Source organism: Ipomoea nil, unplaced genomic scaffold (genome assembly GCF_001879475.1).
Source record: "Ipomoea nil cultivar Tokyo-kokei standard unplaced genomic scaffold, Asagao_1.1 scaffold0805, whole genome shotgun sequence".
Lineage (NCBI taxonomy): Eukaryota > Viridiplantae > Streptophyta > Magnoliopsida > Solanales > Convolvulaceae > Ipomoea > Ipomoea nil.
In genome coordinates this window covers 493946-506896 of record NW_017617233.1, presented here as the reverse complement: position 1 = coordinate 506896, position 12951 = coordinate 493946, and the positions used below count along the sequence as shown (strand labels likewise).

Sequence of the window (12951 nt, the reverse complement as noted above, 5' to 3'; positions counted from 1 at the left end):
GTGTTTATAACAATTATAGCGTACCAAAAAAAAGATTCAAACATCATAAATTAATATTCAAAAGCACCTGAGAGGGTGGGAAATATTGTATGTAGGAAACATTCCAAAAACATACATAGGTTATAACAACTATAACTAATACAATCTTTATAACAACTAACTAACATTCAAACATCAGAAACTCATATTCAAAAGTACCCGAGAGGCCAGGGAATGTTATATGGAAGCTGTCCATTGCAATTTTAACAGTACCACATATATCAGTAGTTAATTACAGTAATATTTATCTAGCTTACATATGGTAGACACTACTAGATCGAGAGGCTCCCATGGCTTCTCTTCTCGGTTCTCAGCCTCGATCAGTAGGGCAACCTGCAAGAATAAATAGTTGTAATAACCGGAGATGAATGCAGAAGTTGAGAAGCGAGCAATCATATCATGGATGAGTATATTTAATTGAAGCCTAAGCTGATAGTTGGATTGCACATTAATGGTTATATGCTCAACACGCCCCTTCACGTGTGCGGTGGTGGGTTCCAAGCAACACGTGGGGATCTGGCTCTGATACCAAATTGAAGCATGTGCTCCATCTCAACTAAAAACCTAAGCTGATAGTTGGATTGCACGTTAATGGTTATATGCTCAACATATTTAACTTAACACTAACCCCAACTTGAGGGAGGTGTCGGAGCTATCATCGTAGTCTTGTGGAGGGCTGGTCGAGTTGCAAACGTTAGTGATAGACTCGGAGGACAGGCCTTCTTCGTTCAACAAATTGTCTGAATTAGCAACTGCTGTGATGACCCTCTGACCGTTTGATATTGCCATCACCTTCACATAACAAAATTTCGAGTTTCCCTATTTAGCTCGTGACGTTTGGTAAAGATTAAAGTTCGATGATATGTTTCATGAAAACGCAGACATACCTGCTGTGTTAATCGCTCGTTTTCTTCCATTAGATTCATTCCCTGAAGTTTTTACAAATCGATTGGCATTAAGAAAAACCTTAAACCACACATATCATTTGCATCATAATTAGTTAATGAAAATGGACCATAGATTCTTAGTTAGGTTCCATACTTTTTGTTGAAGTTCATTGATCTCCTTCATAATCTTCTCGCCCTGTCATGATAGGGGAAACCGGGAAATTAAAGTGTCATGCAAGCAATCATACATAAAATCTACACTAAGAACATATGCCAAAACGACCACCCCAGAACTAAAATTTGCACGTACCTTTTTCTCTATAACACGGGTCAGTCCTGTTTCGAGGGATTTCTCCAGTTGCTGCAACTCCTCGATGCTCATTCCTTGAAGATCCTCTCCCCGCATCTGCCTAAGCCGATGGGTCATATCCGCAATTTCCTTGCTTAATCTGGAATGGTTAGCGTTCTCCACTAGCTGCAGCGCATAAATTTCCATTATTAAGCTAAGAAATCTCAATGTAACTTAAAGACCGAATGGTAAAGAAATGGACTAATGTGGAAAGTACCTGCAATTCAAGCGATGGTTGGTCCATTTTTTCCAGGTTCCTCGAGTGCAGATTCCGTCTTTCAAGTATTCCTTTCATGCTGCACAAAAGAATGAGAACTTTGAAAAGGTAAACTTGAACAACTTTCTCAAGCCGAGCATCACTTTCCTTCCACATAACCAATCACCACTACTCAAATTAGAAGTTCTACGAGATATGGGAAAGCTTTCAACCATTATCCAAAAAGTGCACTTCAGGTGAAGTCTGCCTTGCGGTCCTCTGCTGATACGAGGGGACCACAAAAATGGTGAGGTAAATTAAACCAGCCTAGATTGTCTATAGCTAACAACCCAAACCAAGAAGGTGGCTCTTATAAGAATCGAACTTGAAACCTTGTGGTTACCAAGACAACGGTCTAATTTGTATCTATGGTAAGACATCAAAACTATTCCTTTATTATTATCCATTACAAATCTCATAGCTTAATCTACTCATGGTAACCCTAAAATTTGAATGATCAATCATGTTTACTTTGAGGGAAATGAGATCTTGAAAACCCCATCTTTTTCTTTTTTTTTTTTTGTTTGAAAACTATAGTTAGTCATGGTTTTCTTGCCCACAAAAACAAAATTCTCACCCCAGACTCCCACGTCCCGGCCCCGACAGGACGGTGGAAGATAAATCACACTGACTCAGCCACACATTAATTGAGAGGCCCCCACATTCCGGTCCAACATCACAGTAACTCAAGGACACAGTGGAAGGACTGTCTAGTGTCACAAGCCAAACTCCCTTGCCCCAAGCTCCGTAAATCACGGTAACATAGCGGCCCATTAAGTGGAATGCTCATAAAGACTCAACCATATTCGGCTTAACTCTCACATTACGACTACCCGGGACTCAATATTGTGTCTTTACCCACAACCAAGCTTCTTGCTAGGCAGTAAGAACTAAGAAGCTCACTATGACTCAAAAGAATGGCAAGCCATCATAAACCTCAAGTGAAATTAAGATCAAAAACACCAAACAACACAACTATGGGAGACTAAGAAACACTGTCGGAAAGATTCCTACTTGCATATATAGATATATTCATGTTAGTTCTAAGTGCAGAGAGAAGAACAAGAAAGCAGTACCTGGAGCTAGCATAGTCAAAGAGCTTCCCAGTGGAAGAGAAAATGATGAGGGCAACATCGGCATCACACAGCACAGAAAGCTCCTCAGCTTTCTTGAAAAGCCCTTTTCTCCTCTTGGAGAATGTCACCTGCCTCGCCGTCGCGTTGTCGATTTTCTTGATCTGAATCTTCTCCCGAACCATCCCGGAAAAAAAGGAGAAAGATTACTGCTTTGCCACTTATCCAGCAGAATCAAGAAAACCCAGACAAAAACCTCGGAGAAATTCAAAGGGCACAGGGAATAAACCGGGATACAAATGGATGAAACCACAATCCACAACTACAAGGCTATATATAGAGTGGTAAGGCAGGCTATATTTCTAAAAGTGGAGAAATTTAGGGGGGCGAAATGTCTGCATTTTGCCAAAATTAGAAGAGGGAAATACTAAAATGACAAGAACACATGAAACCCTACATCTACTACACCCTTTAAATGGCCATAGATTTCTCTTGAGCTTTCCGATTTAAGCATTTGAGAGAGAAAGGACTAATGGGGGAGGGAGAGAGAGAGTGTTTTTGTGATAAAGAAACACTCAAAGGCAGCGAGTGGGTAATGTGTGATAGCGACAGAGCAGAGAAAGAAGTATGGATTGGTTGAACAGTAAATTCTTTGCCTTGTTTTGTCAGCTTGGTTGGGTTTTGTAGTTTAGTATTTCGGGGAAAACAATTTATCTGTTGGATAAAAGTCGACATTGGAGAGAGACAGACAGAAACACAGAAGTCCCTGTTCCTGAAACACAATTTAATGTAAATTATTAGTTGTACTCGAATTAAATTTCTTTTCTTTAAATATCAAATACACCCTCAAATTTTAAAAAGACACTTTCTCAACCAACTGTTGTATCTGTTCAGTGACTGCCTAATGAAACACAAAGAATCAATAACGCCTCCACTGAAGCTCAAACTCATAATCTTTCAAATAAAAGTCCAACCCGGATACCATTAGACCAAATAGTCCTGGTAACAAAAAAGTTAATTAATATATAAATGGATTAATGATTTACTATTATAAGTATTAGGGATCGACTACCCTCTGACGAAATTTCTAGCAAGAAAGTGATCGGCGACCGGCACGGAGAAGGCGATCACTGGGTCACCTTCTCGCTTGGGTTGCCTTCTCTATAGAGAAGTCGACCTTGCCTTCCTTCTCCGTGATCGGCGCCCTTCTTTACCTAAAATTTCGTCAAATGATGGTCGAAACCCTAATTAATCAGTTTTTGAGCTTTATTGCATTAAAATGAATTGTTGATAGGTGTAATTGCACATTTAAAAAATTTTAGGGGCTAATTGATTTTTCAGCTAAAGTTTGAGAACTTATTTGACCCATTTTCTTCTTCTTTTTTACAAACAAGATTTTTATTTTATTTCCATACTTATAACATTACAATTACAAATGATAGCAGGAGTGTCAATGAACCACTTCGAAGAACTTGACATAGAAACAAACTGCTAACTGCTTAGTTAACATGTAAAAATTGACTTTGTGTTTCATATTTAATCAGTCACTTAAAATTCGTTTAGTAAGCGTTAGATTTAAAAGTAAGAAAGTAAAAATTGATTTGTTGTTGAAATGGACAAATTGAGTTCATAAACTTAGGGTATGTTTGGAAAGCATGAAAATGACTTTTGGAAAATGACTTTTGAAAAATGAGTCATTTTTCATAAGTCATTTTCCTTTCCGGTGTTTGGCTGCACAATAGAAAACCAGAGAGCAGTACTTACTCTCTGGTTTCAGCGGCCGGAAACCAGAGAACCAATTTCTGGTTTCCGCCGACTTGGATTTCCAATTTATGGATTTCCAAGTCGGAAACCAATTTGGTTTCCGACTTGGAAATCCAGAATTTGCGTTTCCCCTTGGTTTTCCGATGACGAGAAGCGATGTCCAGAAGCGAAGATGCGAAGAAGTGATGTCGAGAAGGAAGAAGCGGAGAAGAAGGTTGAAGCGGAAAATGACTTCCACTAAATAAAAGGGGAAGTCATTTTTCATAAAAGTGACTCTATTTTTCATTGACCCAACTTCATTTTCCATTAACTTTAGTGTATTCCTACTTACCAAACACTCAAAACTCAGAAAATGATTTCCATAAATCATTTTTCGGATTTCCAAACACACTCTTAATACATTGGATTTATCATTAGGAGAGATGTGAATAATATATTGATACATAAGTTAATTTGAACTATGCTACTGATAAGCCTCTACAACAAATTGAGATGATTATGTTACTTGTTTCATCACCTCTATACATATTTTTCAACATTTTCAAGTACAAAGAGTCAATGTCTCCACTGGGTTCGGTAGTCACAGTCATGCCGCTCGACCACAATATTTTTGGCCAGTATAATTATCATCCTTTTTTTAGAATAGTATAATTATTAGGCGGTCACAAGTTTAATTCTTGCCAATACACTCTTCGTCTAGACATCAAAAAAAAAAAAAACAAAAAAAAAAACAAAAAAAAAAAAAAGCAAAACAAAAAAAAAAAAAACTTTTTGAGGGAAAAAATATTGGAAGTACACATACATAAAATGCTGATTGCTGAACATATAATATGAGCGGTCATTGGTACATATTAGTTTGTTTTACACGCTGCTCTCGTGTTGTGTCGTTCCAGTACAACTTTGTTGCTTTGCCTGTTGGGAAGTATTTGTCCGTTTCATTTTACGTATTTAATTTAATTAACGAAATTTGGCTACGTAACTTATTTACAATTTAATTGTTTGTAGTATTTAATTTAGTATTAATGCAAACAATTTATGTATTTAGAATTTATATTTAAAGTATTGTTAAACCAAAACAATTTTAAATTTAGATATTATAAAAATATTTTTTTGAAAAAGAGAGGATAGAAGCTGATAGGAAATTGATACGGTTAATCCCGTGAATGTAGAATGTATATTGTATGTATGTAACAATGCAAAGTAGACAAGAAGTAACTCAAATAACTCATTTTTTCATTAATGTTCTTGTGGTTTTTGTAGAAAGAAGGGGGAGAGCTTAGAGTGAGAGAATAGAGTGGGAGGAACCCCTAAAAAGAAGGACTAGGGTCCCTTTTATAGGCCCAGTTGAGACGGGTTTGACCTTGATCCGATGACTATGATCACGATCCGAACCGTTTGATCCCGACCCAAACAGGAGCACGGAGCGTACGGAGAACCTGAACCCGGGGTATATTCCCCATCAGAAATAATCCTAGGGTATACGATCCCTCTAGTACCGTACACTTAATTAGTATCCGGTCGTGTCACTTAGGGAGATCATTCTCGATCTGGACCAATCATGAACCCGACCATGCCGACCTAAGAGACAATAACTTAACTAATTAACAGATGCGATAACGCGCGTTTCGTATTGGGTCAGGAGGATCTTCCCAAGCTAGATTGCTCGACACATAACTTTGCATAGATTTGCCCCGTCTTAGTGGGTGGTAAAAGATCTAAAGCCCATGTGGCTGACTTGGCACCATTCCAGAGTGCACCAACTGCATGCGCATCATGTGGCGGACATGTCGAAAGTCCGGCATATCTCCCCTTTCATTCCCCTATAATAAATATTGCATTAATTACGTGAAATATGAGACTTTTGAACACTTCTAATTGACCTTATTTAGCTCGGAACCCTCTGACATTACGTCATCACCCAAAATTTAAGACTTAAACCAACCAGCATATTGGAGAAGGGTCTACCTACAACCCGACCTCAGTATTTGTGCGTAGTTGTGGGAATCATCGTATTTACCACATCAGAAATGTTAGTTTGACACATGACAGGTGAAAGAAGACGTGGAGACTCTCCTGACGTAATATTTTAGTTTTTTGGAAACATACAATTTGTTCTCTTCCAAATATTTATACATAATGTTAAAACGAGTTCCACCCAAAACACATATTCGTGTAGCAATTACGGACTTTTCCTTTAAAAAAAAAAAAAAAAGTACCTATATGTTCCAATCGTTATGCGTTGGACCCGTGTCCAGCATGCTTGCTGGACACGGGTAACAGTGCCGTTAGGCACTGTTATCTCTCTTTTTTTTTTTTTTTTTTTTTTTAAAAAAAAAAAAAAATTCAGACCGCTTCGTTATAGGAGTATATGTTCATAATTTTATTACTATATGTTAATAACTGTACATTCATAACTCCATAACTGTATGTTCATAACTCTATAACTGTTCGTTCATAACTCCATAACTGTACATTCATAACTCCATAATTGTACATTCATAATTTTCGAAGCTTTATGTTCACAAATTTAGAGCTCTATGTTCATAATTGTAAGTTCATAATGTTAGAGCTCTTTGTTCATAATTCGATCAATAACTATACATTCATAATTCCATACTGTAGATTCATAATCTCATAACTATAGATTCATAACTCCATAACTGTAGATTCATAACTCTATAACTGTACATTCATAACTCCATAACTGTACATTCATAATCTTCGAAGCTCTATATTCACAATTTTAAAGCTCCATGGTCATAATTTTATCACTATATATGTTCATAATTGTAAGTTCATAATGTTAGAGATCTGTGTTAATAATTTCATAATTGCATAACTGTACATTCATAATGGCATAACTGTACATTCATAACGGCATAACTATACATTCATAATTCAAAAAAAAAAAAAAAAACACCGTTAACGGTAAAACGCGCGTAATTTTTTTTTTTTTTAACTAAATGACGCGTTTTTTTTTTTAAAACGACGTCGTTTTGAGCCCGTGTCCACAATTCATTGTGGACACGGGTCCAGGGCATAATTTGCCTATATGTTCTTCTTCTTGCTTACACGCAAGTTTGGCAAGCCCAATAGATGCAGCCCAAATTCTCTGGCCCATATATGTTACATTCCCGACCCCGCATGGATGTCAAATCTTCAACCCGTTTCAAGCACTTTAATTATCATCGTTATATCGTGGACCAGGGTCTATAATACATTATAAATCATGGTTCAATACATAAAATTTATGTTTATAATGCATATAATTCATGTTCATAATACATATACACATAAACACAATATAATGAACATGAATTATGTGTATTATATAATTGATGATACATAAACACTTAACATAATACACAGAATTCATGTTCATTATATCGTGTTTATGTGTATGTGTATTATAAATATGAATTTTGTGCATTACGAATCTGAATTCTGTACCTTATGAAGCCAAATTTTATATATTGGACTAGAATTTACAATGTACTGTGAATCCTGGTCTACGATATAAATTGCCCTTTAATTAAATATATATCTAATAAATAAATAAATAAATAAAACCACGTCAATAATTGAGAAAGTAAGTCTATACCCATATTGTAACTCGTGAATTATTTTGTTTTTCACTTTTCCCCTTATAAAAAATGGAATAAATAAAATTAAAAACTATACTTATTTTGTAATTGAAATTTCCTTTCCAATTTAATTAGGAGTTTAAAAAAATCTATTTAACTAAAAATTTATAATATGTTAGCAATGAATAGCTTATAAGATCTTAGCAAAAGAGTAAATAACATATTGTATTAACTATTTTTACCCAATAGAGAAATAGTGGAGTTAATACTCAAAATGGTTATTTACTATGGTGAGTTTTTTCAATTTCGTCCTAAACGACTTTGATGACCTAATGTAGTTCCATATTTTTGTGTTTTTACTTAATTTATTCATCCGTTTGTTTTTTCATTGAATTGGTGTTAAATAAATGGACAATTCAATAATCTCAATATTGGCCTTTCTTTACTCTCAACCCTGCAAAATGCGAAATCCTCTGTCTTTTACAGATTACTCGTAGAATTACTCCCAAACATGCAAATCAAATTTTATATTCGCAGGTTTAGGAGTAATTCGTAAAAGACAGATGAATTTCGCACTTCGCAAGTATAGGAATAAAGAGATGTCAATATTAAATCGTCCATCTATTTAACATCAAATGGACAAAATAACAAACGAATGACTACCTTGAGTAAAAACACAAAAGTCTGGGACTACATTAGGTCACCAAAGTCGTTTAGGACGAAATTGATAAAACCATTATAGTTGATGACCATTTTTAGTATTAACTCATAAATAGTGTGAGTAAGTTGTAAGTTTGTAACTAGGTAAGTTATTAGTCAAAACTTAGGTTATTTTGGTAGAATGTATTAGGTTCTGGATTACAGTCTGGATCTATTTCAGAAGCTACAGTCTTCTGCCTGGATCTACCTCAGAAGTTTATGTGCCAGAGTCAGAAAGTGGTCAAGAAAAGGGCGAATTTCTCTAATTAATTTCTAGTATTTTGAACTAGTATTTAGACAGTATTTTTGAATGAATGAAGCACCTTGGATAGGGGATTTCATGCATCACATTTTCAGATCAGTTGGTTACATTTTTTTTTTTTAAACTATAAAAAGGAGGCATTTGAAGCTCATCAAGTGAGTCCGTGGTGGAGGCAGCCATTGGTTGTTTGGCGTGGACAGTCGAAGGACATACTTTTTTTTTTAATAATTTAATAAATAAATAAAAAGTTTAAAAAATAAAAAAAATATTTTTAAAAATAACACGTGTCAAGCTTGAGAATAATTAACCTATTATATAATTTAATTTGGACTCAATTGAATAACTTTACAAATTTAAAGAATTTGAATGTAACAATATTTATTTATTTATTTATACTTAGGGAAACTAAGTGCACTATTTTCATGACTAAGTGGTCAAATTGACAAATTTTCCAAGATTTTTTTTATATTTTATATTTTATTTTTAGGAATCAAAGCCGGAGGAGCACTGGAGCAACTTCAGGACCCGAAACCGTCCATAATTTCCAAATCCTCCAATCCTCACTGCTGCAATTCCAGAGCAAAGATGGGGAGCAAGGCCCGACCCGTACCCGATTCCAGAGCTCAGGCCTTCCTCAAATCCTCCGAGTCCTTCCTCGACAAGCAGAACTACGAAGAGTGCCGTAAACATGCTCTTCGAGCTCAGGAATCCGACCCGGACCACCCGGGCCCCGGCCAGCTCATCGCCATAGCAGATGTGATATCCGCCTTCTCCGCCACCATCAGCAGCGGCGCCGGCGAGGGATCGAATAAGAAATCCGATTACTACGCGATCCTCGGCGTTCCTCGCTTCACCGCCGATCGTCAGCTCATCAAATCCAATTACGAGAAGCTCGCCCTCCTCTTAAACCCTAACGAGAATCCGTACGATTTGTCCAAGCAGGCCTACGGCCTCGTCACCAAGGCTTGGCGGGTGCTCTCGGACCCGGACCGGAAATCCCAGTACGACCAAGAGCTGGATATAAAGCTCAACGGTGGGAACGGGTCGGAATTTCGAACCTTCTGGACGGTGTGTACTTACTGCTATTATTTATATGAGTATCCTGAGGAGTACGAAAAGTATTGCATCAAGTGTCAGAATGCCAAGTGTGGAAGAGCTTTTAATCCGGCGGTCTGCCAGCCGCCGCCGCCGGAAGTGCTTGATAAGGGCGAGTATGATTGCTTAGAGGTTATGTCGTTTGAGGGTATAATATTCACAAATGGTGATTATGGAAAAGCTCAGAGAATTGATTCCAATGATGGGAAGTTCGTGGGAATGAAGAAACAAAAAATGGCAGCCAAGAGCTCAAAGAAGTTGATGGGGAAGGGGGTGAGAGTTAAGGTAAGCGATTATGTTCAATTGTAGGGTAATTTAGGATGGAATTTCAAGAAAGGATGATTAAACATGTGCTAAGAAAGGGAAAATCTTGGAGCATATTGTGCTATGGGCTATGGCAGCCTTTTTGAGTTTTCCCTGTTCTTTAGTTCTAGGCTCTGTAATGTAGTCTTTCTGTTGGTTAGAATGCGAAATTTGATGCATGTAGCATTGCATTGTGAAAATGAACAGCCATTATAATCCCATGTTAGGTTATTACTGTTAATTGCATTTAGGACAGAATAGTATAGGCTTACTCGTTATCTTGCTTTGATCTTTCTTTGTTTAAGATTCTTTTATTCATTTTCCTAGTTACCAAAATCTTCAATGATAAAATTCGGAAAGGCAAACAAGCTCTTCGTGTTTGTCCAATGAGCATTTTGAGTGATATGCATAGTTGTATTCCCTATCACCTCCATTTAGCGGAGTGCTAAATGTGTTTTGTTGGTATAAAGCTTCCAGGTTAGTGTTATCCATGCTACCTGGAAACTTTTTTGCATAGTTTTTGCTGATAACTCTGAGTTCCATATGTTATTTTGTTCCGCAACTTTGTATAATTCTAAATTTGATTACAATGGGTCCTATTAAATGTTTAATATGCCGTTGATGATTATTATAAGTGTATCTGAATTCTGAAAGAAGGTTTTCTGCTGCTACATTGATCATTAGTTGAGTTCGTGGTGTCAATGAGTTCTAACAAAGACTATTTTCAATCTGCCCTCTTCTACTGTGAAGATTGTTGGGTTCTTAGGCATTGAGAACTAGTTTTAGATGCTTCTTCATATCTACTTTTGTTGAAGATTTCACTTCAGCTTTAATATTTATTCTTACAGGTTCGGCATACCTTCCTGTCTTCAGCGGTTTATTCCTAGTTTCTGTAGCTTTCTGGTTAACAGCATTCTTAGTGAGAGACCACATTTATCTTTTGCAGAGTATTTGTTAACACAATATCTGTTTTCTTGGCTTTGTCATTAATTATGGGCTGTTCTAGCAGAGTCTTGATTTTTGGGTTTTCAAAGAGTGTTGGCATCATTATTAAATTATTAGTATGTGAAAATTAACAGATATTATGTGCCTATGGTAGGCTATTATTGCAACTCAAATATGACAAATTATAATAGAGCTTTTATTTGCCCTTTTTTGATAAGCCCTTTTGATTAATTCATAATATCATTTTGCTGATTTTAGAGTGTGTTGAAATGAGCTTGGGAGCGCAGATTTGATTGGCAGTGGAAAGTTGGACTTCCTATTCCTTATTATGCATTGTTTTTCCTTTGCTTTCTGGATAAAGTTATGATTATTTTATTTTATTAGTTCTTACAGTTCCCCGAAACTCGTTTGAAAAAATTTGCAATGCAAATGAGATTAACCTTAACATTACTGCTGTTTCCTGTGAAGTGGATTGGAGCATTTTAGGGGATTTAATTTGCAGTTATTTGCCTTAGCAGCTTAGCTCCTTCATCACCCTCCACCATTAATATTATAAACTGCATGCTTAGCCACAGTTTCACATTTTATGAAGATTTCACTTTAGCCCAACTTTGATTGTTGCAGATTGACTAATAAGCTGCATGATGAGTATGTTGTTTTCTTGTCAGTTGTCATCATTATTTATTTATGGACTGTTCTGTTCAAACATACTCTTTACTTGTTCACTCCATTAACTTGCTCTATTTTCTTCTCTTTGAATAGCAAAGATCATAGATCCCTATTGCCTGATGTGTTATTGTATAATAAAAAGCTTGAATGATCACAGCTAAGAGCTTCACTGTTAAGTATTACTCCGCATTAATTATGAAAAAGGATCATGGATCTTGAATGCAAGAGATTCCTAGTTTGTTTCTACGTAATTTTTTAATTCAATTACTTATATAAATTAAGGCGTGTATCACACACAATGAAAGATATATAGCAGGATAAAAAACTAAGTAAAGAAAAGGAATCATACAAAAATTGTTAACGTAGTTTGGAGCAAATCCGCTTACGTCTGAGGGGAAATTTACGTCAATCTAATTCACTAGATGATCATCAAAGAGTCCTTAGAACAATCCAAGAGTGAGATAATAAGATATAAATATTAGAGATTTTAATCACCAATTTAATGCCCTTGTTCGTTGCATAATGAGCTTCAAAACACCTCCTTTTATAGCCGAAATCGGATAATCAATTAGACTATAAATGAAAATTGTTAGAGAAAATCGCCCTTTCTCGAACACGTCCTGACTCAGGTTTAGAACCATCTGAAGTAGATCCAGGCTGAAATCCAAAACCTAATAAAGACAATACAGTCTAACAAAATAACCTAAGTTTTGACAAATAATATAACCAATAAAAATAGAGCAAAATGTGTATCGTTTGTACACTTACAAATGACAATTGAATTGGTCGACCTATGCTTCTAACATTGCTAATGTTGATATGGGCCTTTGTAGCTATTAGTGAGATGGCAATAGGTCGAGGGTGGATTGGGGAGTGCTACATCCATCACCTGACCAACTTTATATTTTCTCTACCCATCCCACTCCTAAACCACATTAGGTGGATTTTTTTTAAGACCCACCCCACCCCACCGGGTGTGGGTGTTCTCTACGCGTATATATCCACCACTTATTATTTTATTAAATA

At 36.2% G+C, this 12951-nt stretch overlaps 2 protein-coding genes across 3 annotated transcripts; one reads left to right on the top strand and one right to left on the bottom strand.

The window, feature by feature from the left end:
* Positions 1 to 161: 161 nt before the first annotated feature.
* On the bottom strand, positions 162 to 3250 carry LOC109177526 (MADS-box protein JOINTLESS-like). 2 transcript variants are annotated; one of them, XM_019326900.1, is made up of 7 exons: positions 2608 to 3248; positions 1493 to 1571; positions 1237 to 1401; positions 1081 to 1122; positions 927 to 968; positions 668 to 831; positions 162 to 372 (listed from the first exon to the last, which is right to left on the bottom strand). In XM_019326900.1, the coding sequence occupies exons 1-7, from the start codon at positions 2787 to 2789 to the stop codon at positions 360 to 362; spliced, it is 687 nt and encodes a 228-aa protein (XP_019182445.1). In that variant the 5' UTR covers positions 2790 to 3248; the 3' UTR covers positions 162 to 359. The 2 variants fall into 2 exon arrangements, with proteins under 2 accessions (XP_019182445.1, XP_019182444.1); XM_019326899.1 differs by lacking the exon at positions 162 to 372 and having other exon boundaries at positions 652 to 831; positions 2608 to 3250.
* A 6248-nt stretch (positions 3251 to 9498) lies between these two features.
* On the top strand, positions 9499 to 10701 carry LOC109177553. Its single transcript, XM_019326941.1, has 2 exons — positions 9499 to 10293; positions 10639 to 10701. Exons 1-2 carry the CDS (start codon positions 9499 to 9501, stop codon positions 10699 to 10701), a joined length of 858 nt encoding a protein of 285 aa, XP_019182486.1.
* The last annotated feature ends 2250 nt before the right edge of the window (positions 10702 to 12951 follow it).